This window comes from Delphinus delphis, chromosome 1 (genome assembly GCF_949987515.2).
Source record: "Delphinus delphis chromosome 1, mDelDel1.2, whole genome shotgun sequence".
NCBI classification, from domain to species: Eukaryota; Metazoa; Chordata; class Mammalia; order Artiodactyla; family Delphinidae; genus Delphinus; species Delphinus delphis.
In genome coordinates this window covers 60,200,552-60,226,410 of record NC_082683.1, presented here as the reverse complement: position 1 = coordinate 60,226,410, position 25,859 = coordinate 60,200,552, and the positions used below count along the sequence as shown (strand labels likewise).

The window sequence follows — 25,859 nt, the reverse complement described above, 5'->3', positions numbered from 1 at the left end:
TTTAATCACGTATAGTTTGGCATGTTGAAATTAAAACATAGTTTAATCCCAGATGTCTATATAATAAAACAAAATAATATGAATTAAATAATTAAGCTTCTGACTTCTGATCAGATCAAAGGAAATAGTTCCTGGGCATTGTGTGAAGTATTTTTTCATATATCATCTCATTTAATTTTTAATTATCACAATGACCTAATGAGATAACTATCATTGCCCAATTGTATAGAAAGGAAAATGAGGTTTAAAGAAATTAATATATCTGAAGTCACAAAGCTATAAGTAGCAAAGATGGGTTTTGATTCTTGGACCCTTACCCCAAGTTCTTCTTGTTCTTGGGCTAAGTATATTGCTTCCCAGATTGCCTTTGTTAAAGTCTCATCTTTGTGTGTAACCAGATTTTCAACACGTCTTAGCAATTCTTACAAAATATTGTGAAGTTGAAGTTGTAAAAGGAATGAGAGAACGTTGCTATTGGTAAAAGTAGTCAAAATCAGTATTGTGGTGTTTTTTTTAATGATGTATAGAGAACACATTAGTAAAAAGCATGTTTTTGGCTTTGGAACATTATTGAAAATTTCAAGAACTTAGAAAATATGTATGACTATTATGATTGTTTTCAAAAGACATGAAAATATTATATATATATACATATATATATATATATATATATATGTACATATATATATATATTTTTGGCCATGTTGTGTGGCTTGTGGGATCTTAGTTCCCCAACCAGGGATTGAACCTGCACCCTTGGCAGTGAAAGCGTGGAATCCTAACTACTGGACCGCCAGGGAATTCCTGAAAATATTATATTTTAAAGCCACATTTTAATAGAATTTCAGTTCTTAAAAATGTATGTCCTTTTCAGAATGCATTTATGTTCTTTATTCTAAATGAATAGCTTTTGAGTTTCTTTTTTTTTTCAGACAAATATTTGTTTTAATTTCTATAAGAAATAGCTTATAGGTAACACTTGGAAGTAATTATTTGCCTTTTAACTAGTTTTGCCATTTCTACTCCTTCTTTTCCCTCTCCTTTCCAGACAGTTCTAATATTTAGTATATATTTTTGACAATATTTTTTATAGTAAAATTTAAGTGCTCAGAAATTCTTAAGTTATGGACACTTGCTCCTCCACTTTTGGTGCTTTTTTCCACTTTGTTCTAACCACTTATTGTTGGAGGGGGGAGTAATGCCCCATTTATACCTTAGACAGTCATTGATAAAAGCATTAATTGTATGCAAGCTATACATACAGAATATTGAGTTAAACTCTATTAGTGATTATGTACTTTTTTAATATATAAAATCAAAATAAGAATATATAGATATAAAATACATGAATGTGTTAAACTTCCAGAAAATTTTGCCATATAAAATATTAGAATTCAGCAAATCTAGCAATAAATCAAAACTATTTCTTATATGCTTCAAGAAAAACAGGCATTAAAAGTTTGCATTTAATTATGTAGGAAAGGTTTGATTTCATTTTAGTTACAGAGCCTACTGACTTAGGGAAATAAACTTAGAAAGCCATCTGGTGTCCTGTGGCAGCATTCATGTCTTCCTGTTTCATTAGATAGTTATGGGAACAGTATAGTGGGAACACTGATGGGTTCAGCTGTGAGTATCAGTATATAACAAAGGATCAATTAGAATAAACATAAACTAAGAAAGACCTTATTAAAATATAATAACTGATATTCATAATGATGAAGTAAAGTGCTCAGTGGAAGGTTAAATTAGATTCATCACAGTCTCTACTAAGATGGGGAATGTGTAATGTATAGTTTAGAAAGAATTCTATTGGCAATAGTAGAAACTGCTTAGAGAATTTTATTACCTGGAAAAATATACTTATATGACATGCCGCATTATCTAATCATGCCAGGAAAATGAGTCTTTACTATGATAATATATATATTATATATATATATATGATAATATATATGTGATTTAATATATATATAATTTAATATATATTATATATATATATAAACACTCAGTTATAGCCAAATGTATATACAGGTATTAAATATATATAGGTATTAAATAGACTGGAAGCAAGAGTAGACAAAAGAGTAGACAATTTTAAGCAGTGCTCTGAAAGAGAAATTGACCATGATCTGCTTAGTTAGATAGAGATTTGGGTGGAGGTGTGATTAACCTTTCTGGGTTGGAGCATCAGTGGTAAATTTTTTCAGTCATTTCTTCTGTTTGTTACAGCTTCTATTAGCTTGTCTGCCTTCTGCAGGATCACAAGACACTGTTTTACCTAATGTTTTGCCACAATATTTATGACAGTCACTACCTATTAAGCCCATTTGTCATTCTGTTAATAGCCATTGCCACATGCCATACTATTGTGTGTAGTGTCACATTTTATATATCGTATTTGGTATTGGTTATGATATAATTTTGGCTGATTATAACAGTAACTTAAACAAGACAGGAGTTTATTTTTCTCTCATGGAAAAATCTGAGTTTATATGGTTTCTTTGTTCTGTGAGTTAATCTCAGACCTAGCCTTTTTTTTTTTTTTTTGGTCTTATTTCTCTACCATTTCTAGGATCTGGCCCTCATTCACATGGTATACGATGTTTTATTACCTGTTTAGCATTCCAACCATTAGGAATGATAATTGCTAATAGTAATTAGGAAAGAGAGGACATGCCTGTTCTGTTTGAGTACCCAGTCAGAAGTTGCATACATCACTGCTCAAATCCCATTAGTTAGAACTTAGGTGTAACTAATTTAGCTAGCTGTAAAGATATCTAGAAGTCTTTACTCTAGGAAGTCATGTGTCCAGCCAAAAATTGGTAGGGAGGTTCTTTTACAACAAAGAACAGGAGATAGATTATTGATTGAGTAGACAATTAGTATTCTCTAATGTCTCATTGTTAGATACATACCTGATGCTTCAGTTACCACATAAACTAGTAACTGTCACCCAATATATACCTTCAATTCTGACCTGTCTCTTAATCACCAGATCTATAGTATTTTGCCTACCTCCACTTGGATAAACATAGGTATCTAAGATTTAGTATGTTTAAATCTGATCAGTTTTTTCATTCTTCTTCTTCTCTCTGTCTTGAGTGGTAACACCATTATCTACTACCATTACCCAAACCAGCAATCTGAAATTTGTCCTTGGACTTCTTAGCTTTCTTTAACCTCTGTGTCTAATCGATTACAAAATCCTAAAGATCTCATGAATCTATTTCTCTTCTTCCATTTTGAAATAGCTTATCATTTCTCATTTGGATTACTGAGATAGCTTCCTAACTTACTCACTGCTACCGGAATGACCTCTCTGAAATAGATTGAACTATGTAAAGCCTCAATAACTAAAATGTATAGAATATTTACTATGTGTCAGGCACTATTTTAAGTATTTTATGTTAACAAGCCAGTTTTATCCTTACAACGACCCTCTGAGGTTATGTAGTTGACTAAACTGAGACAAAAGAGGTTAAATAATTTGTCCAAAGTCAGCTAGTAATTGGCAAAGCCAGGATTTGGTCAGTCTGGCTCCAACGTTTGTGTTCTAAAACATTATATTGCTCAAAATATTCGTCCATTGCTTTCTGAGTAAAATACAATCTACTTAGTGCACAAAACGCTTTCAAACTACTTTTTCTCTTCTGTGTCTTGCCCTCTTACCTTGTATCTTGCTATTTTTCCCTTCATGTATGCTACACATGAAGGGAAAAATAGCACCACACTTGTAGTTTCCCAGTACAGCATGCTTTTTCTCACCATTGTACTTTTCTCAATGTCCTTCATTTGGTTATTTTGTTCTCTTTCTCTTAGACTTCTCCACCAGGAACCACCATTGCTGGCACATCTTTTTGGCTACCCCTATCTGGGTCAGAGAAACCTCTTCTCGGTGCTTTTATGCCATCCTCTTGATCCCTCTATCATAGCACACCCATCCTGGATTATAATTATCTACTTCCTGTGTGTCTCTTTGTAAACTTCTCAAGGGCAGAACGTCATCTTTCATATTGCCTGATGCTCAAAAACTGTTAGTTTCCCTTCTTCCCCTATTCTTCTGTTGCTACTCAGAGATCATCAATGATTTCTAACCAACAAAATCTGTGGCCTTTTTTTTCAGGCTTCTTTCCCTTTAAAGTCTTTGTCATGATATTGAAACAGCCTTTTCACTTCCATGATACTTGTCTTGCATCTTGTCATGATACTTGATACTTGTCTTGTATCTTGTCATGATACTTGATGCTATGTTTTTTTCTTTTCCCTTATTGATTAATATCTGGCTCCCTTCTGTCCTCTCCGCCCTCCCCCCTGGCAAATCTGTGTAGTTTTTAGGACTCAGTCATTAGTCCTCTGTTTTATTACTTTTCATTTAGTTAGTCAGAGAATTCTTAAACCATTATCTCTAAATATGATTTCTCTCCTTTTCTTTTTGTAACTGCCCTCTAGGAACTTCCAAGTATAAAATAGTTACTATTATTTACTGAATCCTTTATACTGTGCTAGGCACTAAGATTTTCCATACACTGTCTCCTTGAATTCTTAACTATGAGTTGGGTGGTCATATTCCCATTTTGAAGGTGAATTAAATGGACAATAATATAAATAACATGCCCCAATTCACACACAACTACCAGGTAGTGGAGCTGGGTGGGATTCCAGTTCATTTTTGTGTCTTCAAAATCCTTGATTTTAACAACTCTAATATGCTGCCTATTAACATCTTAAACTCATTATATCCAAAACTATACTTCTCTGAATGGAATCCTCTCCCAGTGTTACTGTTCATTTTGTTATTTATGTGTCTTTCACTTATTGCCCTTTTGCTCTACAGTTTGTGGTTTTTCCTTAGCAATTTTCGATTTCTACTGCCACTCCCTTAGTTCTTTATTGCCAATTCATCCTATTGTGATCCAAGCTCTTAGTTAACAAAGATGAGGTGTAAGTTTTAAATCTGATATGACCTTTACCACTGTTGTTGATCTCCCTTTTGAACTTTCCTCCCTAGTTCAAATCAATCTAGTGTTTTCACTGTTAATTCTCTCTGTCCAAAATATTCTTTTTATTTTCTTTTCATTTAAATTTGAGCCTCAATCCCCTAGTCTCGATTTATTGTCTATAGAAAACTGCTCTCTTTTCTGAACCCCTGTATTACTCAGTTTTTTGTAAGCTCATTTGATCCTTAATCATTTAATACTTTGTATTCCTGATTAGCTATTCATGTTTGTATGTGTTTTTTCTTTCCAACTTTGAATTGTAAACTCTGTGAAGTCAGGATTAGTTTTTATACTTCTCTGTAGTTCCCACGTTCAGCATCTAGCATAATGCCAAGGACATTTTAGATGATTAAAACATCGAATGGGGCTTCCCTGGTGGTGCAGTGGTTAAGAATCCGCCTGACAATGCAGGGGACACAGGCCATGCTCCACAACAAGAGAAGCCACCGTGGTGAGAGCCCGCGCACCGCAATGAAGAGTAGCCCCTGCTCGCTGCAACTAGAGAAAGCCCATGCACAGCAATGAAGACCCAACACAGCCAAAAATAAATAAATTAAAAACAAAACAAAACAAAAACAAAAAAATAGACATTGAATGAATGGATTTTACTACTTTGACACTTTTCTTTTTATTTGAGGTTTAAAAAATGATAATAAATATTATTGGACCTTACATCACCATGGAAGTATCTCAGAATAACCTCTTAAAGCATTATATTGAAGAGATTAAGTAGATTATAGTTTATTGTATGTTTTAATTTTATATTTAAAAAAATATAATTTTCTTTTCTCCCTCCCTCTTTGTCTCTGTCTCTGTATCTCTCTTTCTTTCTCTCTCTCTCCCCCTCTTTGTTTGTTATTTTTTGGCAGCCAATTCGAAGACAGTCCCTTACCCCTCCTCCTCAGAACACTATTACATGGGAAGAATATATATCTTCTGAAAATGGAAAGTAAGTGTTGTTTTGTTTGTTTATATATTCTTTGGTTTTTAGAAAAATTTGTAAAAACATGAATATTTAGGCATAAAATTTTTTTTACAGAGAATCACTAGTATAGTTTCATCTGAAGCAGTTCTTTTTCCTTTTAAAAATGTGGATGAAGGGGCTTCCCTGGTGGCACAGTGGTTGAGAGTCCGCCTGCTGATGCAGGGGACACAGGTTTGTGCCCCAGTCCGGAAAGATCCCACATGCTGCGGAGCGGCTGGGCCCGTGAGCCATGGCCGCTGAGCCTGCGCGTCCGGAGCCTGTGCTCTGCAACGGGAGAGGCCACAACAGTGAGAGGCCCGCGTACCACAAAAAAAAAAAAATATATATATATGGATGAAGCATGATGAGGGAGAAGCATCCCCAGTTACATTCTCTTTTTGAATAAGTTGTAGAGCCTTCTTTTTACATCCCTCTTGCCAATTTATATACACCAAAAAACCTATAGGACATTGTTCTAAGGAAATATGAGGACTTGCCCAATACAGTTGCTTATTTGAGTTTTTGCACTGTATGATGAACTTTATATTCTGTTATTATCCAGAGTCTTTCGCAAGGTATGTAAGGCTACTCATTGTTTATCTACTTTTTGCCTTTCCAAGCTCATCTCCTGTCATGATCTCTTTGTTTCAGCCTGTGCCAGACTACTTCTTACTATGCTTACCCAAGATGTTTGCTTAATGTTATATTGCTAATACTTAGTAGAGTACCTATTACATAGTTTTTGTATCCAGTAAGTACTTATTGAATAAAAGAATGATGAATGAATGGTTTATTTTGAATGAATAAATAAATAAGAATTTTTTTCTGGCTGCCCATGTCAAAGAAAATACAGTCCTTTGTAGAAAATATTCTTTTGGTGGAGAATAAAATATTACCTACCCTCATGCTTAGTAAGAAGTTGTCTTTTTTTTTTTTTATGTTGAAAGGTTTATTGTTATACTTTTTCTAACTTCTCTAAAATGTTTCCATCTTATAATATTCTACAAGTAATGTAAAATTCTGTATTCTTTATATCACTTCTTATTGATCAGTGCTGAGAACCATAGACAGTAAGAGGTTGAATTGAATAAGTGATTTAAAAGATACAAAATATTTTTAAAGGTTGTTTTTTTCTATGGATTTGCTTTGTTATTAAAAATAGTGATTATTAAAATTCAATATGAAATTTTCTGGGTTTTGATCATATTCTTCTGAACTTTTATGCTTTGCTATTTTCTTTTTCTTGTTACCCTTGCCTCATTTATTATACGTTTCATTCCCTTTTAGCATAACTTTATTTCTATCAGAGTAAGAAAAGTTGAAATACTAATGAATGTCATTGGAAGATGACAGATTCTTCTTGGGAAGATGACAGCATGTGGAAAAAATTTCCTAATATTTTCTTTCTTTCTTTCTTTCTTTCTTTTTTCCTTTTTCATTTTAGAGCTCCTCATCTGGGTAGAGAACTGGTGTGCAAAGAGAGTAAGAAAACGTTTAAAGCCACAATAGCCATGAGCCAGGAATTTCCCTTGGGAATTGAGTCGTAAGTTTGTTATTAACTGCACAAGTTTATGAAAGAAGCTATTGAACTCTAAATGCTATAATAATGTTGGCATCTGAGTGGTGCATTTGAGGCCTTTGAAATGTAAAAGCAAACAGCCATTGCTTTGACAGTGTGTCGTGCTCCCTTCTAGAAATTTTCCAGCTCACAAAATATTAACATTTTAATTATTTTAACCAGATAAATTTTTGAATAATTATTTTTTAATTACAAAAGTAATACATGAATACATGCTTATTGTAAAAAGTAACAGTTGGGAAGTTTATAGAATAAAAATGGCAGTTTTCTTTCACCTCAGGTAAATAACTGCTGTATTTTTGTCTAGATTTTTTTTGTGTTTTTTTAGAATTTTTTATAAAAATGGGGGAACAGTCTACAATTTGTTCGGTTAGTTCCTTTTTTTCTTTTAAAAGTGAGTTATCATGGAGTTCTTACAATAAGTACATTATTATCTATCTTTTTCTTCTTTCCTTGATATATTGTAGTATTGATATACTGCCATTTATTTTATCATCCCCCTACTGATAAACATTTTAATTATTTGTAGTTTGTCACCCTTATAAACAGTACTCCTGGAGTACTTGAATATATCCTTCCAAACCTGTATTCATCAGATGCTCATTAAAAAAAATTGATTTGGAGAGATGGATGGAATGTGAGGTGGGTAGCTAGAGCCGATTCTGACAGAATTGTACCTTTAGGCTTCTCACTAAAGTAGGGGATGAATTGAAGTCCTAGGCTTTCCTTTGTAGATCCTTCCACTTTCAGTCTGGGCTATTACATTAAAAAAAAAAAATTCTCACGGAAGAGAGCAGGACCCTTCTTTTCTACAAATTCTGTGCACATCTCATACTCCTCAATAGCCAGGCTTTGGAAGAGTAGATAGAATTTGGTATACAGTCCTCAAGTTATTGATCAAAGAGGGAAATAAATAGTTCTCAGAAGATGCGGGAAGGGAATTAGCCATACATACAAATCTGCATAATTTATCATATCTTGGACCCAAATGACTCCAAGATGCACCAGATATATACTCTAATGAAGAAGAATAATGTGGCAAATTATAAGATGCTCTCAATTTTAGGAGTTATCCCAATTTCAGAGATGTTAATATGTGAAAAAAAAATGGGTATTTTAGAATTTATAAAATGTGGAATTATAGCCATTCCCCCTGCAAAAAGTAAAATAAGGAATATAGATAGTATGTAAAAGCCAGAAAAAGAACTCATTCTAGAATAAAATATAAGTCAAAGAAAATTTCTTGTAAGTACTATAGGAAAACATAAAAAGAACATGAAATTGGTAAACTAGATCACTCTAAGATGAGATGATAAGACAACAGAATGAAATGAAAAGGAGATTGTAAAGCTAAGGAAATAAATTAAGCACTGAATAGCACTATTGCAAAACAAATACAGTAGAAACAACAATGAACAGGATAGATGTGACCAAAAATTAAATTTTTATAGCTTATAGTGAATCCAGTGAAAGAAGAGGTTAAAGAAATTTGAGAAGTAATATTTATGGAGGAGAGTGGTTCAATATAAGGATCATTGCTGTTCCATTTAAATAGAAAGCCTCCAAAATGTAAACAAAATAGTATTCAAAATATGATAGAAGAAAATTTCTCTGTATGGAAGAACTAATTCTGTAGCCTAACATTAGGCTCCAAGAAAAATTGATAGAGAAGGATTAGTAACAATTATTATATTGGTTAAACTATTGTATTTCAATTGTTAATAGAGAGTTCTAAAGGCATTCAGGTGAAAGGGTAAAAAACAGCCTGGCCTTACGTTTTTTTTACATCTTGATATTGCTGAGGCAAAGAAAGTGTGATCTGATAGTATATCTAGGTAAGATGTCATTTACATATCAAGGCAATTGAAAAGGACACAGAAGAATTCAATAAATATAGCAGCCATGGGCCTTTTTTGAAAGAAAAATACTACTACTTGAAAATGAAATTCATCCAACCAAAGGATAAAAGAAGTTAAGAGACCTCATGAAATTGTAGTTAAGAGGGAAGGATTATAAACTGAAGTTTTATGCCAGTTGGATTTCTCTTTAGTATGTAAAAAAGAAACACTCAGTTATCAAATCTATAAGAAATCAAGGAATAATAAGTACGTAAGAGCCCTTCACACACACAAAATTGACAGTGAAATTCAGGCGTCCAAACAGTGAGGCTAATTAAAGAACTTGGGAATTTGTAGACTTCAGGAAGAAGACTAGTGTAAGCCTTGAATCTGCTGAAATATGGATCTGAAATCAACAACTGTGGGAATTATGGCTGCCCAATAAAATGTGAAAGTTATAAACTTTGACACAGTGAAAAGAATAATAAAACAAAAAAACAGGAGGTGGAAGGAGGTGTCATTTTCTCATCTTTAATATCTGGAAGTCAGTAATACTGTGTAAGTTTGAAGCATGTAGTTATAAAACAACATAAAGACACAATGAAATCAATTTGAAAAATGTTTTTCTCCTTCCATTTTTCAGATTATTGAATGTTTTGGAAGTAATAGCTCCCTTCAAGCACTTTAATAAGCTTAGAGAATTTGTTCAGATGAAGCTTCCTCCAGGCTTTCCTGTAAAACTAGGTAAGAGAAAAATTTTCATGTAAGTTCAGTGTCTGTTAGAAATATGGAGCTGTTTACTAACATTTAAGAAGAAGAAATATGCTTTGAAGGAAAATGGATTTCCTAGTTTAAATTTTTATATGGTTTTTCTGTAATTACATGCATTGATATTCATGTTTTGTCAAATATATAAAGTTCCTGATGAAAACTCTAATTCTACTTAAGTCAAATGTAAGGGATATGCAAATATTTCATTCAAGAGGGTGTGGGTGAACTTATGATGCACTGTGATAATGTTTTAATATGAAATATAGGGAGACTGGATTTTAGCCCAAATTTTCAGCAGACTTTGAGTTTCTGAATAGTGGGAATGTTTCTGTTGTCAACAGTCATTATTCAGGGATACAGTAATACTCCTTACATTTTATTTTTCAGTCTTAAATGTGTAAACTTAATTTTATTTTAAACAATGATCTTTCAAAACAGTAAACTTTCATTTTCGTATATATTTATCTTCTTAACTGTATTAGAAAACTGGGAGCAAGACACTATTTACAGGTTCTTTAGGAGTTGAGGTTTAGATTTAGCATTGATTTAATCTCCAGGAGGGCCTTCAATACCATCCACTGATCCAGCCTCCAAATATTTAATCAGTGCCTGCTGTGTACTGGACCCTTTTCTATGGGGGGGATGAGAGACAGCAAAAAGCCCCTGCCCTTTTGGTGTTTACATTATGTATGGGGTAGGGGGATATTATATAATAATATAATTTTTATATAATTCCTCTGATATATTTTATCTTGTTTTACTCAATATTACTGAAACCACATCCCAGAAGTAATGCTTTTATTGCTAAAATTAAACTCGACCTTCTCAACTTTCCAAATTTGGGAATACATTTTGTGAATTAAAATTGATTTTAAAACATGTTCTAACTATGTCATTCTAGATTCCCTTTGTGATGTAAAAGCACTGGGAACCCAGTGTCTACTTGAGTAAACCAGTGATAAGATTCTAGGCAGAAACTGTTAGAAAACTAAAGCTGAGAGTTTGAGCTGTGGATCATTACATGAGTATTTCTGCAGAAGCTTCAAATCCCACTGTAATTGTCTGTAGCCAGAAAATAGTTCAAGCATTGGACTCTCTTCTATATACTGTATTTAAGGGGCACAGTGACAAACTAGAATAGAGGGTAGGGATTAAATATATGAAACTATTACTGTATTCACATTTTTTAAAGTCCCAAGCACAAATCAAACCTCACAATACAAGTTTTTTTTTTATGAAAAAGAAATACTTTATATAGAAAGGAAAAAAATCTACAATACTTTTTTGCAGGCATTTCTCTGATATAGAGCCATATTAACAAGGGATTTATAATTTTTTGCTTGTATACTTATTGGGAATTTGCTTACCTCTGTCTCTCTTGTCTCTTTGTCCTTCTTTCAAAATGACCATATAAAACTCCAGTCCTACGTCAGTTTAATCTTCAGTCATTTCTGTTTCTATATTTAGGCTAGAAGGTACAATTGAGGGGAAAAATTTGGGTATTGTTAACACAATTACATGTTTTCAAAAGCAGCCAGAGCTTTAAATGCTGATTTTGAATGATCTTTTCTCTGATTTGCTGCTTCCCTCATTCTGCTTTCAAAGGTTAAATTTGAACCTCCTTCAACAGTCCCCATCCCCACCCCCCACTACTTCCTCCCACAGTCTAAGCAGATGAATTTTGTTTTCTTAGTTACAAAAAAAGGCCATCAGAAATGAGACCTCCCTCATTACTCCCAACTTCTCACACAGACTTTTCTGCCCCAAGCCCTATCTTTTCCTCCATCTTTTCTATCTCAGTAGAAGTGGTGTCCCTTTTCTTAGCTTGATTATTCTCTTCATTTGTACTGTGGATCTGTTCTCCTCCCTGCTTTTTTAAAAAGCTTGCTCTATCAGTTTCCCCATATTTCTCCTTTATCTTCCAACTCCTGTACAGCCTTTTTCTTCTTAGCCATTAGGCTTTGTTCAGGTCTTTCTCCTTTTAAAGTTAAACCAATTAAAGGTCTTTCTCTTTTTAAAATTCAGCCGATCTAGGGAGTTCCTTGGTGGCCTAGTGGTTAGGATTGTGGGCTTTCACTGCCGTGGCCCGGGTTCAGTCCCTGGTTGGGGAACTGAGATCCTTCAAGCTGCACGGTATGGCCCAAAAAAAGAAAAGTCAGGCACAGGGAGGTGAGGGGAAGATGGCCAAACTTCAGAAATAAAATTCAACCAATCTAATGAAACAATCCCTTTAGCTCCACCCTACCCAGCACTTGCCTTTAATCTTTGCTTTTCGTAGCCAAGTTGCTTGAAAGTCTACTTTTATCTCTCCATTCTTTCTTTCTATTTATAGTTATATTATAAATGGGGGAAGGTGAAAGGAGATAAAGAGAGGTAAAATTTTTCTACTTCACTTGAATTGCTAAAGTGATGACACCAGGGGCCTATGATAAATTAGTTATATATAATGTATACCTAGAGCAACCACTAAAGAAGGTGTACAAAGAGATATACTCAAAAACACTATAGATAAATAAAAATAAAATTCTAAAAAGTAGTCATGTTGGGACTTCCCCGGGTGGTCCGGTGGTTAACACTCTGCGCTTCCACTGCAGGGGGCACAGGTTTGATCCCTGGTTAGGGACGTTCCACATGCTGTGTGGTGCAGCCAAATAAATAAATAAATAAATAAATAAATAAATAAATAAATAAATAGTAGTCATGTAACCTACAGGAAGGCAAGAAAAAGAAAAATATATGAAAAAAGACAACAAGCAAAAAAACAAAAAATGAAACAGCAGACTTAAGTCTTAAGTATATAAATAATTCCATTAAGTATAAATAGTCTAAATAAAACATTTAAAAGATATAGATTGGAAAAACAGATTAAAGAAACATGACTCTACTACATGCTATCTTCAAGAAACCCTTCAAATATGATATTGGCAAGTTGAAAGTGAAAGGATGGAAAAAGATATATCATGCAAACATTAATCAAATGATAACAGGACTAGCTATATTAATATTAGATAAAGTAGATTTCAGAGCAAAGAAAACTACCGGGGTGCGGGGGGGCATTATATAATGATAAAGGAGTCGATCCATGAAGAAGAATAGCAATCTTAAATGTGTATACCAAACAACAGAGCTGCAGGATAAGTGAAGCAAAATCTGAAAGAAATGAAAGGAAAAATAGATTTTCAATTATAGTGAGAGTCTTCAGCACCCTTCTCTCAACAGATGATACAACAACTTGAACGAAAATCAGCAGGGATATTATAGAACATCTCTACAACACCATAAACCAAAGCACCTAATTGGCATTTATAGAACAGTTTACCCAACATCAGCAGAATACACATATTTTTCAAGTACTCATGGAACATATACCAAGATAGGCCATATCCTGGGCTATAAAACAAACCTTAATAATTGAAAAACAATCACAGTAGAATCCAACTAGAAATTAATAATAGAAAGATAACGAGACTCTCCAGTTTGTGATATTTTGTTATGCACTCTTGTAAATAATTTATAGGTCAATGGTGAAATCTCAAGGGAAAATAATATATTGAGCTGGATGAAAGTAAAATTACAAATATCAAAATTTGTATAATATAGCTAAAGTCATGCTGAGAGGGAAATTCATAGCACTAAATGCATACATTACGAAAAGAGAAGTCTTAAATCAATAATCTAAGCTCCTACTTCAAGAAGTTAGAAGAACATATAAACCCAAAGCAAGCAGAAGGAAGGAAATAATAAAGAGTAGAAATAAATGAAAGAGAAAACAGAATAAATAGAGAAAGTCAGTGATGCAAAGAGCTGGTCCTTTGAAAAGAGTGATAAAATCAACACATCTGTAGCAAGACAGATAAAAAACAGAGAATGAAACAGGATAGCATGACAGATCCTGCAGAAATCAAAAGGGGATAGTAAGTGTAATAATGAATGAAAGGGGAAAAAAAGGCATTCAGAGTAGAAAAAGGAAGAAATAAAATCTTCTCTATTTGCAAATGACACAATTCTATGAGTTGAATCCCAAAGGTTCTAGAAACAAACTAGAGTTAATGCATTCTGCAAGATGGCAGGATAAAAGTTAAACATACAAGAATCAGTAATATTTCTGTATATTAGCATTGAACACACTGACACCAAAACTAAATATTTTTTATGATTGCAAAAAAAAGGAAATAGATGTAAATTTAACAAAACATTTACAGTACATACGATGCGCATGGATTGGAAGATTCAACATAGGAAAGATGTTAATTCTTCCGAAAGAGATACATGGGTTTAACACAATTCTTATCACAATCCCAGCCATATTTTTTTTGTAGATTGAGAAAAGATTATTTTAAAATTTACATGGGATGGCAAAGAAACTAGAATATCTATATTTTCGAGGGCTGCATAACAGAATACCACAAACTGTGAGTGGCTTAAACAATAGAAATTTATTGTCTCAGTTCTGGAGATTAGAAATCTGAGATCAGGGTGTCAGCTGGGTTAGCTCCTTCTGCAGGCTATGAGAGGAAATCTGTTTCATGGCCCTCCTCTAACTTCTGGTGATGTTTTTTGGCTTGTAGAAGCATCACTCCACAATCTTTGCCTTCATCTTCACATGGTGTCCTTTTCCTGTACGTGTGTCTTCGAATTTCCCCTTTTTGTAAGAACACTAGCCATTGGGTTAGGGACCACTCTAATGATTCTTAATTTGATTACTTCTGCAAAGACCCTGTCTCAAAAAACAGTCACATTCTTAGGTTCTGGGGGTTAGGACTGGAATAGATCTTTTTGGAGGGGAAAGAATTTGACTCAGAACAAGAGCCAAAACAACTTTGAAAAAGAATGAGTGTGAGTAATCAGTCTACTCCATTTCAATATTTACTGTATAGCTATAGTAATCAAGACTGTATGGTATTGGTTGAGATATAAACATATAAGTCAACATAAGAAAAGAGAATTCAAACATAGATCCTTATAAATACGCTCAACTTATTTTTGATAAAGGTACAAAAGTAGTTCAGTGGAGGAAAGATAGCCTTTTCAACAAATGATGCTGGAGCAATTAGACATGCAAAGGTAAAAAAATGAAACTCCACCTTAATCCTACAGCTTATACAAGAATTAACTGAAAATGAATCATAGACTTAAATTTAAAAGTAAAATAAAACAATAAAACTTAGGAAATAAATGTAGAAGAAATTCTTAGGGATCTAGGTTTAAGCAGAGTTCTTAGACTTCACACCACAGCATGACCCATAAGAGAAAAAAAATCAATGAATTGGACTTCTTCAAAAGTAAAAAAGCTCTGCTCTGTGAAAGACCCAGTTAAGAGTAAAAAAACCACAAGAATGCTTAAAACTCATCAGTAACAAAATAAACAAGCCAGTTAGAAAAGAGCAAAAGACACAAAAAGACATTTCACATAAGAGGATATATAAATGGAAAATAAGCACAAAAACAGTGTTGAGAATCATTAGCCATTAGGGAAGTGCAAATTAAAACCACAGTGAGATATCATTATATACACCTAACAGAATGGCTAAAATAAAACATGGTGACAACTCCAAATGTTTGTGCAGATGTGGAAAAACTGGATTGCTCATACATTGCTGGTGGTTATGTAACATGGTACAGCCACCCTGGAAAACGTTTTAGCCATTTCTTAAAAAACAAACAAACAACTAACCACCCAACTTCCATGGGATCAGTCAGTTGCACTCCTAGGCATTTATCCCAGAAAAATAAAGATATGTTCACACAAAAACCTGTATACAAAAATAAGTTTGTAATAGCCTCAAGCTAGAAATAACCCAGCTGCTCGGTGCAGATTCTCTTCATCTCTTCCACTCTGTGTTTGTTATTGATGTTCATACCGTTAAGTCTGCTGGACACTTTTCTGTTATCTGACTTAACCTCTCAAGATTTCATTCTTTTTGTGGAGTCCTTGTCCCAGTGAAAGCTGGTAGTTTCTCTTCAGATTTCCTCCCACTTTTTGGATAGAGTTCTCTCTTGATCTTCTTCCTGCCTCTCTGACTGCTCCTTCTGGAGCACATCCCTCCTATTACTTTTGTCACCCTACATTATATTCTCATTACATCTGCCTAAACTTAAGCCAGAACATGTTACTGCTATGCTCACAACCATCCACTGGCTTTCCATCTCATCCAGAGTAGAAGCCGCAGACTTTTTCTTGACCTAAACCCCGCTTGATCTGGCTGCCTATATCTTCTCAAACCTCATCTTCTGCTAATCTTTCCCGTACTCATTTGGCTGTAGCCACACTGATCTCCTAGCTGTTCCCAGAATAAACCATACACTTTCATTTTAGGGCTTTTTTACTTATTCCCTCTACTTGGAATTTCCTTCCTCTAGGCAACTGTGTCGTTATCTCAGGTGTTTGCTGAAAGGCCACTTTATTGAGGTTTTCCTTTGAACCCTAATCAAGAACTCTTACCCTCAACACTGAAACTCCCTATCCCCCTACTTGCTTTATTTTTGCCTACATACTTAGTCACAATTATTTTTTACCTATTTGTGGTTTGTATCTCCCAACCAGAATGTAATCTCCATAAATGCATGATTTGTTTTCTACTGTTTCCTGGTGTATATCCAATGCCTAGAACAGGGGTCATCAAGGTCATCAAACTTCTTCTGAAAGATAGTAAATATTTTAGACTTTACAGGCCATATGGTTCCTGTCACAACTATTCAACTCTTGTTGGAGAATGAAAACAGCCATAGAGAGTAAGTAAACCACATATTCCAATAAAACTTTACTCTGGACAGTGAAGTTTGAATTTCATGTAATTTTATCTGCGTGAAACATTATTCTTTGTGTTTTTTAAAAAACTACTAAATTATGTAAAATGTTTTCTTAGCCCACAGGCCTTACAAAAAAAGGCCAGGCAACAGGCCTTACTTAGTTCGCTGACCTCTGAATTAGAACAGCATCTTTACTTAATAAGCACAAATGAATGATCTTTTCCACCAGAAATAACTGGAAACTCTGTAATCCTTATGTTGATTTCTTTAAGTTTTTTTTTTTTTTTTAAATGAGAATATTACTTTCTGCAATAGAATACTAGGCTTGTAACAGTCAGCCTTAGTTTATGGCATGCCTTTATCCTAGGCATTCAACTTAGCTTTCACAGAATCATTTCAGAGTTTTAAGTAACCTTTAGAGTTTATTTTGTAGATGAAATCCTTGAGCCTCATAAATTAAATGATTTGTAGGAATCAGAATCTAGGTTTTATAATTTGTGTTCTTTCCAGTAAATCGTATTAGGAATAAAACTGCAGAGTGATTAAAGTATTTGTTCATTTTTGATGTCACATTTCACTCATAATTTCAGCTAGAAATGTATTTTATTTAGAAGAATATTAGGCTGTGGTGGTATGATATTACTCCAATTCTGATGAGATTATTTTTATACCATATATTAAAGTGATGGATTGTTTTTTAGTGTTTTAAAACAAAAAAGGATGAATGTATTTCATTTGTATTAAATGAAAAAAAAATCAGCTGAGATTCAGAGTATATACACTACAATCTGAAGAAAAGATATCAGAATGCAAAAAGTACAAATGTAGCCATCCCTTCGCCCCAAGAAAAAATAGTCTAGTGGAATCTGCCATCATAGTGCTAAGACTGGGAAGCAGTGGGACCTTGAGTTTTTGATGTAATTCTTGATGCTTTGGTGTCTGTCTCTCCTCACAAGTAGCCAAACTCTTCCTGCAAACACCCATACTCAATATTAGATGTATATTAGGATTTGTCTGGTCCTTGAATAACACTTTTTTACATTTTAAGGAGTATAGATATCTCTAATAGTATTTCATAGTCTATAAATAGGTTACCATTTCATTTTACAGTGTTATCATTGATTGTCCTCTCTAGATATACCCGTGTTTCCTACGATCACAGCCACTGTGACTTTTCAGGAGTTTCGATATGATGAATTTGATGGCTCCATTTTTACCATACCTGAAGACTACAAGGAAGACCCAAGCCGTTTTCCTGATCTTTAACTGACACAGAAAATGATGCCATTCAACCAAGGAAAGCTAGAGAATGCAGAGACCCCAGAAGTGAATTCAAATAGAAGGGACAAATGTTTTCATTGAAGAAAAGGGAATTATGTTGGATCGACACATCAGTGATATGATATAATGAAATGGGCCTCTAATAAGAATTCCAGCAAGTTTCCTGATGTGCCATTTTCAGTCTTTTTAAAAATATACATATTATAAGTGTAATAGTTTGACAGCTTAATGACCCCAAGTCCTTCTTATGTAAAACAGCTATGAGTGCTGTGATTTGTTTTTAAAAATTTTTACACTTCTTGTTGAAATATATATGCATATAAATATATCTATATCTATATCTAAAACACTCCTGGACCATTAACATAAATTAAATGTCTTAAGAGATATGAAGCCCTTTTAAACTTGTCATCTTATATTCAAGGTGACCTTTATAAATATTCCTTCAAGCTTTGTTTTCATAAAATGTAAAGTATGTAACATTATGTATAGTTCAGTAATTTGAATGTTTGTTCAATATAATGAACTAGAAGGAATGCAGTTTTCTGTAGCTGAATGAACCAAATGGTAACCATTAAACAATTGCATTTATATGTTGCAATACACTTCAGAAGGAGCATTCTCTCTGCAGGGAATAAGGTACCTCCTTTAGCACCTTAGTGCAATTCATTGTGGTGCTATTTGTTTTTACCTGAATTCTTTCTTCAATGGAAAATGTTTGTTAATAATCTTCCTTTCATAGAAACTTTTTTTTTTCTAAACTTGAGTTTAAAAGTCCTTTTTGTGTTCATGATGAGCATGCTTAAAGATATTCTTCTTCCAAATCTGAGCACTTTAAAAAAATTCCAAATTTTTAAACTTGCTTCCTAATAAGTGCACATCATTCTGATTATTTTGTTTTTAGTGGAATATGGATGCATTTGTGTCAGTTTTAAAAACAATCCACATATTTTGGGCATCCCTACATATTTAATGCTTTCAAAATAAGGTAAAAACATTTTATATGCTAATAGAATATATTTGTTACAAGTTAAATTCCAGAAACATACACAAGATTGACAATTCCTACTGTTTATTTTTTTAAGTAAGTCACAAGAAAATATTTATTGATTTTAATTATCTCCAAAGTGTTAAAATCATGCATTATTCATTTTTGCACATAAAAATTTTTCATACTTATTCCAAGATGGTTTGAAGGTCCAACAATGACAATAAATTAGGGAGAATAATGTATAACAGTCATAAAATGTTATGTTGTATTAAAGAGCTTAGCTAAGGAAATGTTTTTTAAATGTATCTTGAAAAATGTGTCAGAATGCATCTGTCAAGTTTTTTAGAGTGACCAGTAACTTTTATCAGGATTTTAAATAATTTGAATGAGTTTAGAGACCTTTATTGAAGAGATGGCTTAAAAATCCGAAGCATCAACCATAAGAAAAATTTTGTAATAAACATCTTTAAAGCTGCATCTTCCATGCTGGTACATACTACATTGCATATGTTGACATTTTATTAAATACATTTTATAATGGAGAAAAATAATCATAGTTAAAAATTCAAAGACCAGTTTCTACCTTACGTGGGTCTGTTGAATTTTGTGGAAAGGGTGGGTAAACCCAGACTAGTTTTGTTAAATAGAAGTTGATCCCTATTATTTTGGGAATGTTTGTTGGACTTAGAGATTCTATTATCCTGTCACTGATTATATGAGGTTTGAGATACTGAAAGGCAATGATCACTGTTGCTTTTAGGCTCCCTTGCTTTGTGGGAATATGGTATACTTTCAAGAATATACTGCAGACTTTTTTTGTAATTCATTGGGGAAAAAACATGGTAAATTGCAGCTTGGGATTTATCAATTTCCTAAAAGCTGTGACTGTTTTGCTGGGATACACTGGAGGTAGGAAGACTACTGAAAACTTCTGCACTTGAATTTTGTTTTTAACTTTTTCTTTCATAAAGAATAGTACAGATTATCCATTCCAAAATGTCTTTTATCTGATCACAAAGGACAAGCAAATGTCAGTATCTCTTATGATGGTAAAAATAGGAGTTATTTAATGCAAATAAACTTTTCACAGTATTAGACTTTTCAAAATGTGCCTTTTAATCCAGCTAATGAATGAAGCTATATGCCGTGTTTCAAGTAAGTAGATAAAAACGCTATATATTTTGATACTCTTACGTGGTAATCTAGATTTTGTAATGTAGGTTCATAAAATTCTCTTTGCCTTCCATTTGTGACTGAAAAAATTGTTTAAAATTGGGGGGCTATAAAATGGTTACCTTAAATGGCCGTTTAGAAATGTTCAGTATATCCTGCCACCAGTATGGTTTCAAAAGAATATAGGATTCTTTAAGAAAATTCCCTAGAGACAGTTTGCCTGTCTAGACATTCATGTACAGAAAATTATCAAGCTTCATAAAAAGGGAGGCATAAAGCTGATGCTCTGATTATTGTGAGTATAGCTACATACAATTGTCTAGACACAAACACATTTCAGAGAAGCTGATAGCCAACAGAAGCTGAAAAAACTATTCAGTTTTTCTCCTGTTTAGAACTGGTATTGAGCCCCACTCACACTAATAAAAATGTGTTTTCATAGTGTTATTCATGCACAGCTTATCATTCACATCTTGGGGAAGGGTGGTGAATAATGAGTGCTTAAGTGAAATTTCTCCCTAGTTTTCACTAAGCCTAAAGCAGACAAAGAGCTTGTTTCGAGGCCACAAAAGGACTAAAGAAAATACTGAGTTGCTTTTGCTCTTAACTTTTATTTGTCACAATATGGTTGAGAAAAAGTTGTAGAAAACGGGGTGAGTTCAAAGTCCTACTTGTAGTATGCTAGCCTCTGAAACTGAGCAAATTACTTAGTATGGACACACTATGCCTGTGCTTAACTCCAGCAAAAGGTATCTTAACTGTGTTTTCCAAAATTAACAAAATGAATCCTTACCAAAGTTGCTGTACTTGGGAACTTTCAAAGACAACTGACACTGAAACCTAGATAAATGGACAGGAGGTATTAAATCACTTGTAAAGACATTAAAACTAAACTCAGTAAAAGCCCATCCTTTGTATATTATGAATGAGCAAAAACTGCTTTTGTAAAGCATTTTATATCAGAAATCTGGGCCAATAGTATCTTAGAATGCCATCTAAAAATGTCATAGAATGCCATCTAAAAATGTCATCTCAGTAGCGTGCACACACACACACACATATATTTTTTTGTGGTACACGGGCCTCTCACTGTTGTGGCCTCTCCTGTTGTGGAGCACAGGCTCCGGACGCGCAGGCTCAGCGGCCATGGCTCACAGGCCCAGCTGCTCTGCGGTATGTGGGATCTTCCTGTACCGGGGCACGAACCTGTGTCCCCTGCATCGGCAGGCAGACTCCCAACCACTGCGCCACCAGGGAAGCCCAATAGCACACTTTTCAGATCATGTGATTATCCTTGTAGTACTACCTAGTGATGAACTTTAAAAAAACTGTTACAGCTCATTTTAGGAATAGTACTTCTGGCCATAATGGCACATATGGTACATGGAATTAGAATTTTCCTTTTGCCACAGCACCTAAAAAAACTGAAGGAAATTTCCTGTGTTTTAAAGAAAGGTATTTGGCAATCATTCCTGAATTTGCTCATGTTTTGCAGGTGAAAATAATTAGCCTAAAGCAGAAACTGTGTAATATAAAAACACAAAAATAAGATGCACCTGTACCTCCCATAGAATTCTTGGTCACTGAAGAAGGCTGACAGTGACTGGCGGGGATGTTTAAGTAATGAACATGGGTAGCGTAGGAATTCTGAAGAAGTGAAGCAGAAATTATGTAGTTCATACACGTTGTGGCTTATCTGCTTGGTCCTGCAGTTTCAGCCCATTCTTGTGGGTTCCAGCTTATGGTTCCAACTTATTCTTACCCCTCTCAACTATCCTTCTTTTCTTGACTGCCTGTGGGCTTTAGTCTTCAGCATCAGATGCACAGCATAGACAACTTTGAGACTATTAAACCAACTCCCACAATTAAGGTCAAATCTCTGTCAACAAATCTTTTTGGGTCATTTGGCTCCCTGGATTGAATGCTGACTGATTGATTGATAAGAACAAAATTACATGATGCTAACCTACAGGATGCTTGTCTTCCTTGATATTTAACGCCTACTATAACCTTTAAGTATATTCTTAAGAATATTCCCACTAGCAAAGGATTAGCATGGTTCACACGTTATTTTGCTGAAGAATGTCTTTATGAATTTTACATATACTTTGATATTATAAAGTGAAAATGGGAAAATAAAACTAAGTAAAACAGACTCAAAATCAACAACTCCAGAATTAGTCTCATTTAAAAACTACCTCTGCTAATAAACACTTAGTAACATATTCTGATGCTCTTTGAAAGTATCAGTAGAGTTTCCATATTTAAACACAACTGCATGTATTTGATTAGAGAAAATATTTTAGATAGGAGTGAAATGCACTAGCTAGATTTGAGACAAAAGGAACAGAAATCACAATTCCAGTTTAAAAGATGTCTGTCGATCTTCAAACAGCACAGACCACTTAATCTGGTGCCCAAGTGAAGAAAGTGGTATTGTTTTGCCAGAGGAAAAGTAGGCTTGTACAGGCTATATGACACTAAGAGCAGAACATCAGTTTTAAGATGCAACTCCAAGGTGAATGTAAAATTAGTTTTCACTGTTCTAGTAGAAGCCCAGTTTGTCTTTCTTCCCTAAATAACTAATATTCTTCTACCTTCCACATAGAATCACTACAGGGAGCTTATTATCCAAAACCTATATTCACAAAAATGTAAAGGGAAATATAGCCATATCTGCACGCAATTTATCTTAGTGCTTTTGCTAAAACGTTACCCCAAACTGAATTTTCATATAGTTTTGAAAAGCTCCATAATTAAATAGCAGGTACCGTTTACTGACCCAGGCACACAGGGCTACATTTTTTTCTACCAACTACTTTACAAGGTAGATATCACTCCCATTTTACAGACAGGAAAATGAAGGTAGGAAACACAGGTCTCCCCAGCTGTAAATGAAGCTGAAATTCATGACTGGGCTCTTAAATAGCTACTACCTCATTCACTCATGAAGAATTTAAGCAAATAAATAGCACAAACATTTTTCTAACAAAACCACTTTTATTTTTTAATCATTTTCACTACCAAATACAGAACAAAATTCAGTGTGGAGGCAGTGTTCACTTGATTTCGACTGGTTATGTGTTAAAGGCTTCTGTCCCGTGCAACCCTACCTTTGTGCATAAATGTTCACTGAAAAATAACCTAAGTACAGACTCCCTTCACGACAGCATCTTAAGTCAGTGGTACTATTTTAAAGCCCAAAATTTCTTAATCCCTTTTTAGAAATCAGCATACTATATATTCAAAGACTACAAGTGAGGGAATAAAATTTGAGTAATATTAGGCTTAACCAAGTGAAACCGCCAATATCTTACTTTGTTTTTGACTTACAAAACCGACAATATCATATGGTTCAATCTTTAAATGTTTTTCTACTAAATTTTTTTGTAAGTTTAAAGAATGTCATTTGCGTTCAACTTCGTGTTTAAAAATGCAGTGATTTTTAGGACCGTTACTAGAATGTCTTACTACAGACAAAATTCCCTTCCATAAAATCTTTAAAAAGTTACTACAAACTGTAAAAACAATGCTGGCTTATCTATACGGCATTTCAATTCTAAAAGTTAAAAAAAAAAAATTATACTCCAATTTGGATAAAAGCTACAATTCCGGCTCATTTCCCCCTTAATCCCAGCCACTCAAACACTACTCATTTCATAAATGAATAAATATACTATTTAGTATTGTACAGTAGATACATACCATTGAGTTTCTATACTATTCCAGAAAAGTATGTTTATATTCACCAAAAATATAAATTTACTAGATATAGGTGGGATCATTTATCCTAAAGTTCATTGCTTTACTCAACCCAAGTCCTACACCCAAAATATAAGAAAGAAAATTACACTTAGAAAAAGACTGTTTTAGATAGAAATTAAACTAATTCTGACAATTCTAATGGCAACTAATCACTACAGTGATGGATTCCATCTTACTACTATATTAAAATATGTGGACTGAAAGGAAAAAGAACTTGATATGTAAAATGAATGAGGTAAATGCCATACATTCAACAACGTAAATAAATACAAATACAGTTTTACAGGAACATAAACATAAGTTTAAGGGTTTTATTATCAAAGTCTTGTAAAACAATTTCAGAAACTGTACATCAACATGGCACAGACTGTAGCCTACTTTTGTTTTTACTGCACAAAAGTGAAGCTTGGAAACTCCTGTAAGAAAACAGTTGCCTAACTACTTTGCATTTAACATGGAATCACTGTGTGCATAAGATTACTACTGCAGTAACAGTAACACAAAATTTATTGGTTTTATACAACTTGAGATCAAATAAAAAGTACATTATCAAGTAGATCTGTCTTATTTTTAAAAGCATATGAAGGTCAATTTAAAATGCACTATCCCCCTTTTCCAACAACGAGATTAAAACAAATTAATAAAAGAGTGGACAATTGAAAATCAGGACAAGAGATAACTTTCTTTTACAGATGGACTTCAGGATAGGCAGATAACTTTCACTGATGTAGATGTTCAATAAATTATTTTAGGAAAAAAAATTCCCAAACACCTTATGAAAAAGTATACAACTCTACTCCAAAATATGCTATTTACTTACTGCCAAAGACAGTTTCATTGAAATCTTGTTTCTGTAATTAAAGCCTAATTATAGCCATCAAAAAAGGTTAGTGCATATATAACCCTTCAAAGTTAAACAAAAGCCACAAAAATTTAGCCACAAGGCTTAAAGGAGTATCTATTTCAAATGCTCATTTCCAGATGTAACTATAAGAATGTTAATTTGTCATGTCAACAAACAAGACCATAAGTAGATCCATCATGTTGGAGGATTTGAATGACATTTAGGATATTCCTGCCACAATTAACATGCAATCAGTGCATTCCCTACATGGCTCTATTACGGCAATGAATCAAATTCTAGAAATACTATAAGTGAACTTAATAAAGGAGATCATACAACATAAACAATCCATGCCTGCTGTAGATGCATGCAGCTTTTCATTTTTGTTATGAAGCAGCACCAGAATAGTAAAACTGCTTGTTTACTCAATCAGATTTCAACCTGTCAATAACTGGTTACCCATGTATCATTTTTCTAAAAGCTTTTGGATGTAAATAACAAATATCAACATCAAGAGCTTTATAACCATTTATGACTCAGAGCTGTATACATCTAGATTTGAGATGAACAAATACAGCATTAAGGAATCACACAGAGGAATGACACTGATGCACGTATACAGTTGGATTCCCACAGAGGCAATATTCAGTCACTCATATCCATGTCTTCTTCATGATGATCATCGCCATTCACTTTGGATTCTCTTAGTGAGTCACCAGTTCCCTTTTCCACAGAACACTCTTTTGCTTTAGGAGAAGCTGGCTCTGTCAGTTTCTTCTCCTCTTTCTTCTCTTTCTCGCTGTCATACCCCTGCTCCTCTTCATCATAGTCCCGTGTAACCTGCTTTGCCAAGGAAAATAATAAAAGTAAACGTCTTCACAGGAAAATCACTTCTTTAAAGTA

General features: G+C 33.8%; 2 protein-coding genes across 5 annotated transcripts in view; one reads left to right on the top strand and one right to left on the bottom strand.

Annotated features, from left to right (window-relative positions):
- The window catches only part of ANKRD13C (ankyrin repeat domain 13C), an 81,473-nt gene extending 60,374 nt beyond the window's left edge, over positions 1-21,099 (top strand). The window contains exons 10-13 of the mRNA XM_060023806.1: positions 5,870-5,949; positions 7,409-7,507; positions 10,025-10,125; positions 18,038-21,099. Of these exons, the coding sequence (XP_059879789.1) occupies positions 5,870-5,949; positions 7,409-7,507; positions 10,025-10,125; positions 18,038-18,168 (411 nt within the window). The 3' untranslated portion in view covers positions 18,169-21,099. The remainder of the gene's footprint in view (positions 1-5,869; positions 5,950-7,408; positions 7,508-10,024; positions 10,126-18,037) is intronic.
- A 3,310-nt stretch (positions 21,100-24,409) lies between these two features.
- Positions 24,410-25,859, bottom strand: part of SRSF11 (serine and arginine rich splicing factor 11) — a 54,495-nt gene continuing 53,045 nt past the window's right edge. For 3 of the 4 annotated variants that reach the window (XM_060023794.1, XM_060023799.1, XM_060023786.1), the window contains one exon: positions 24,410-25,799. In XM_060023794.1, coding sequence (XP_059879777.1) covers positions 25,602-25,799 — 198 coding nt within the window. In that variant the 3' untranslated portion in view covers positions 24,410-25,601. The remainder of the gene's footprint in view (positions 25,800-25,859) is intronic. The other variant, XM_060023792.1, reaches the window with a different exon arrangement.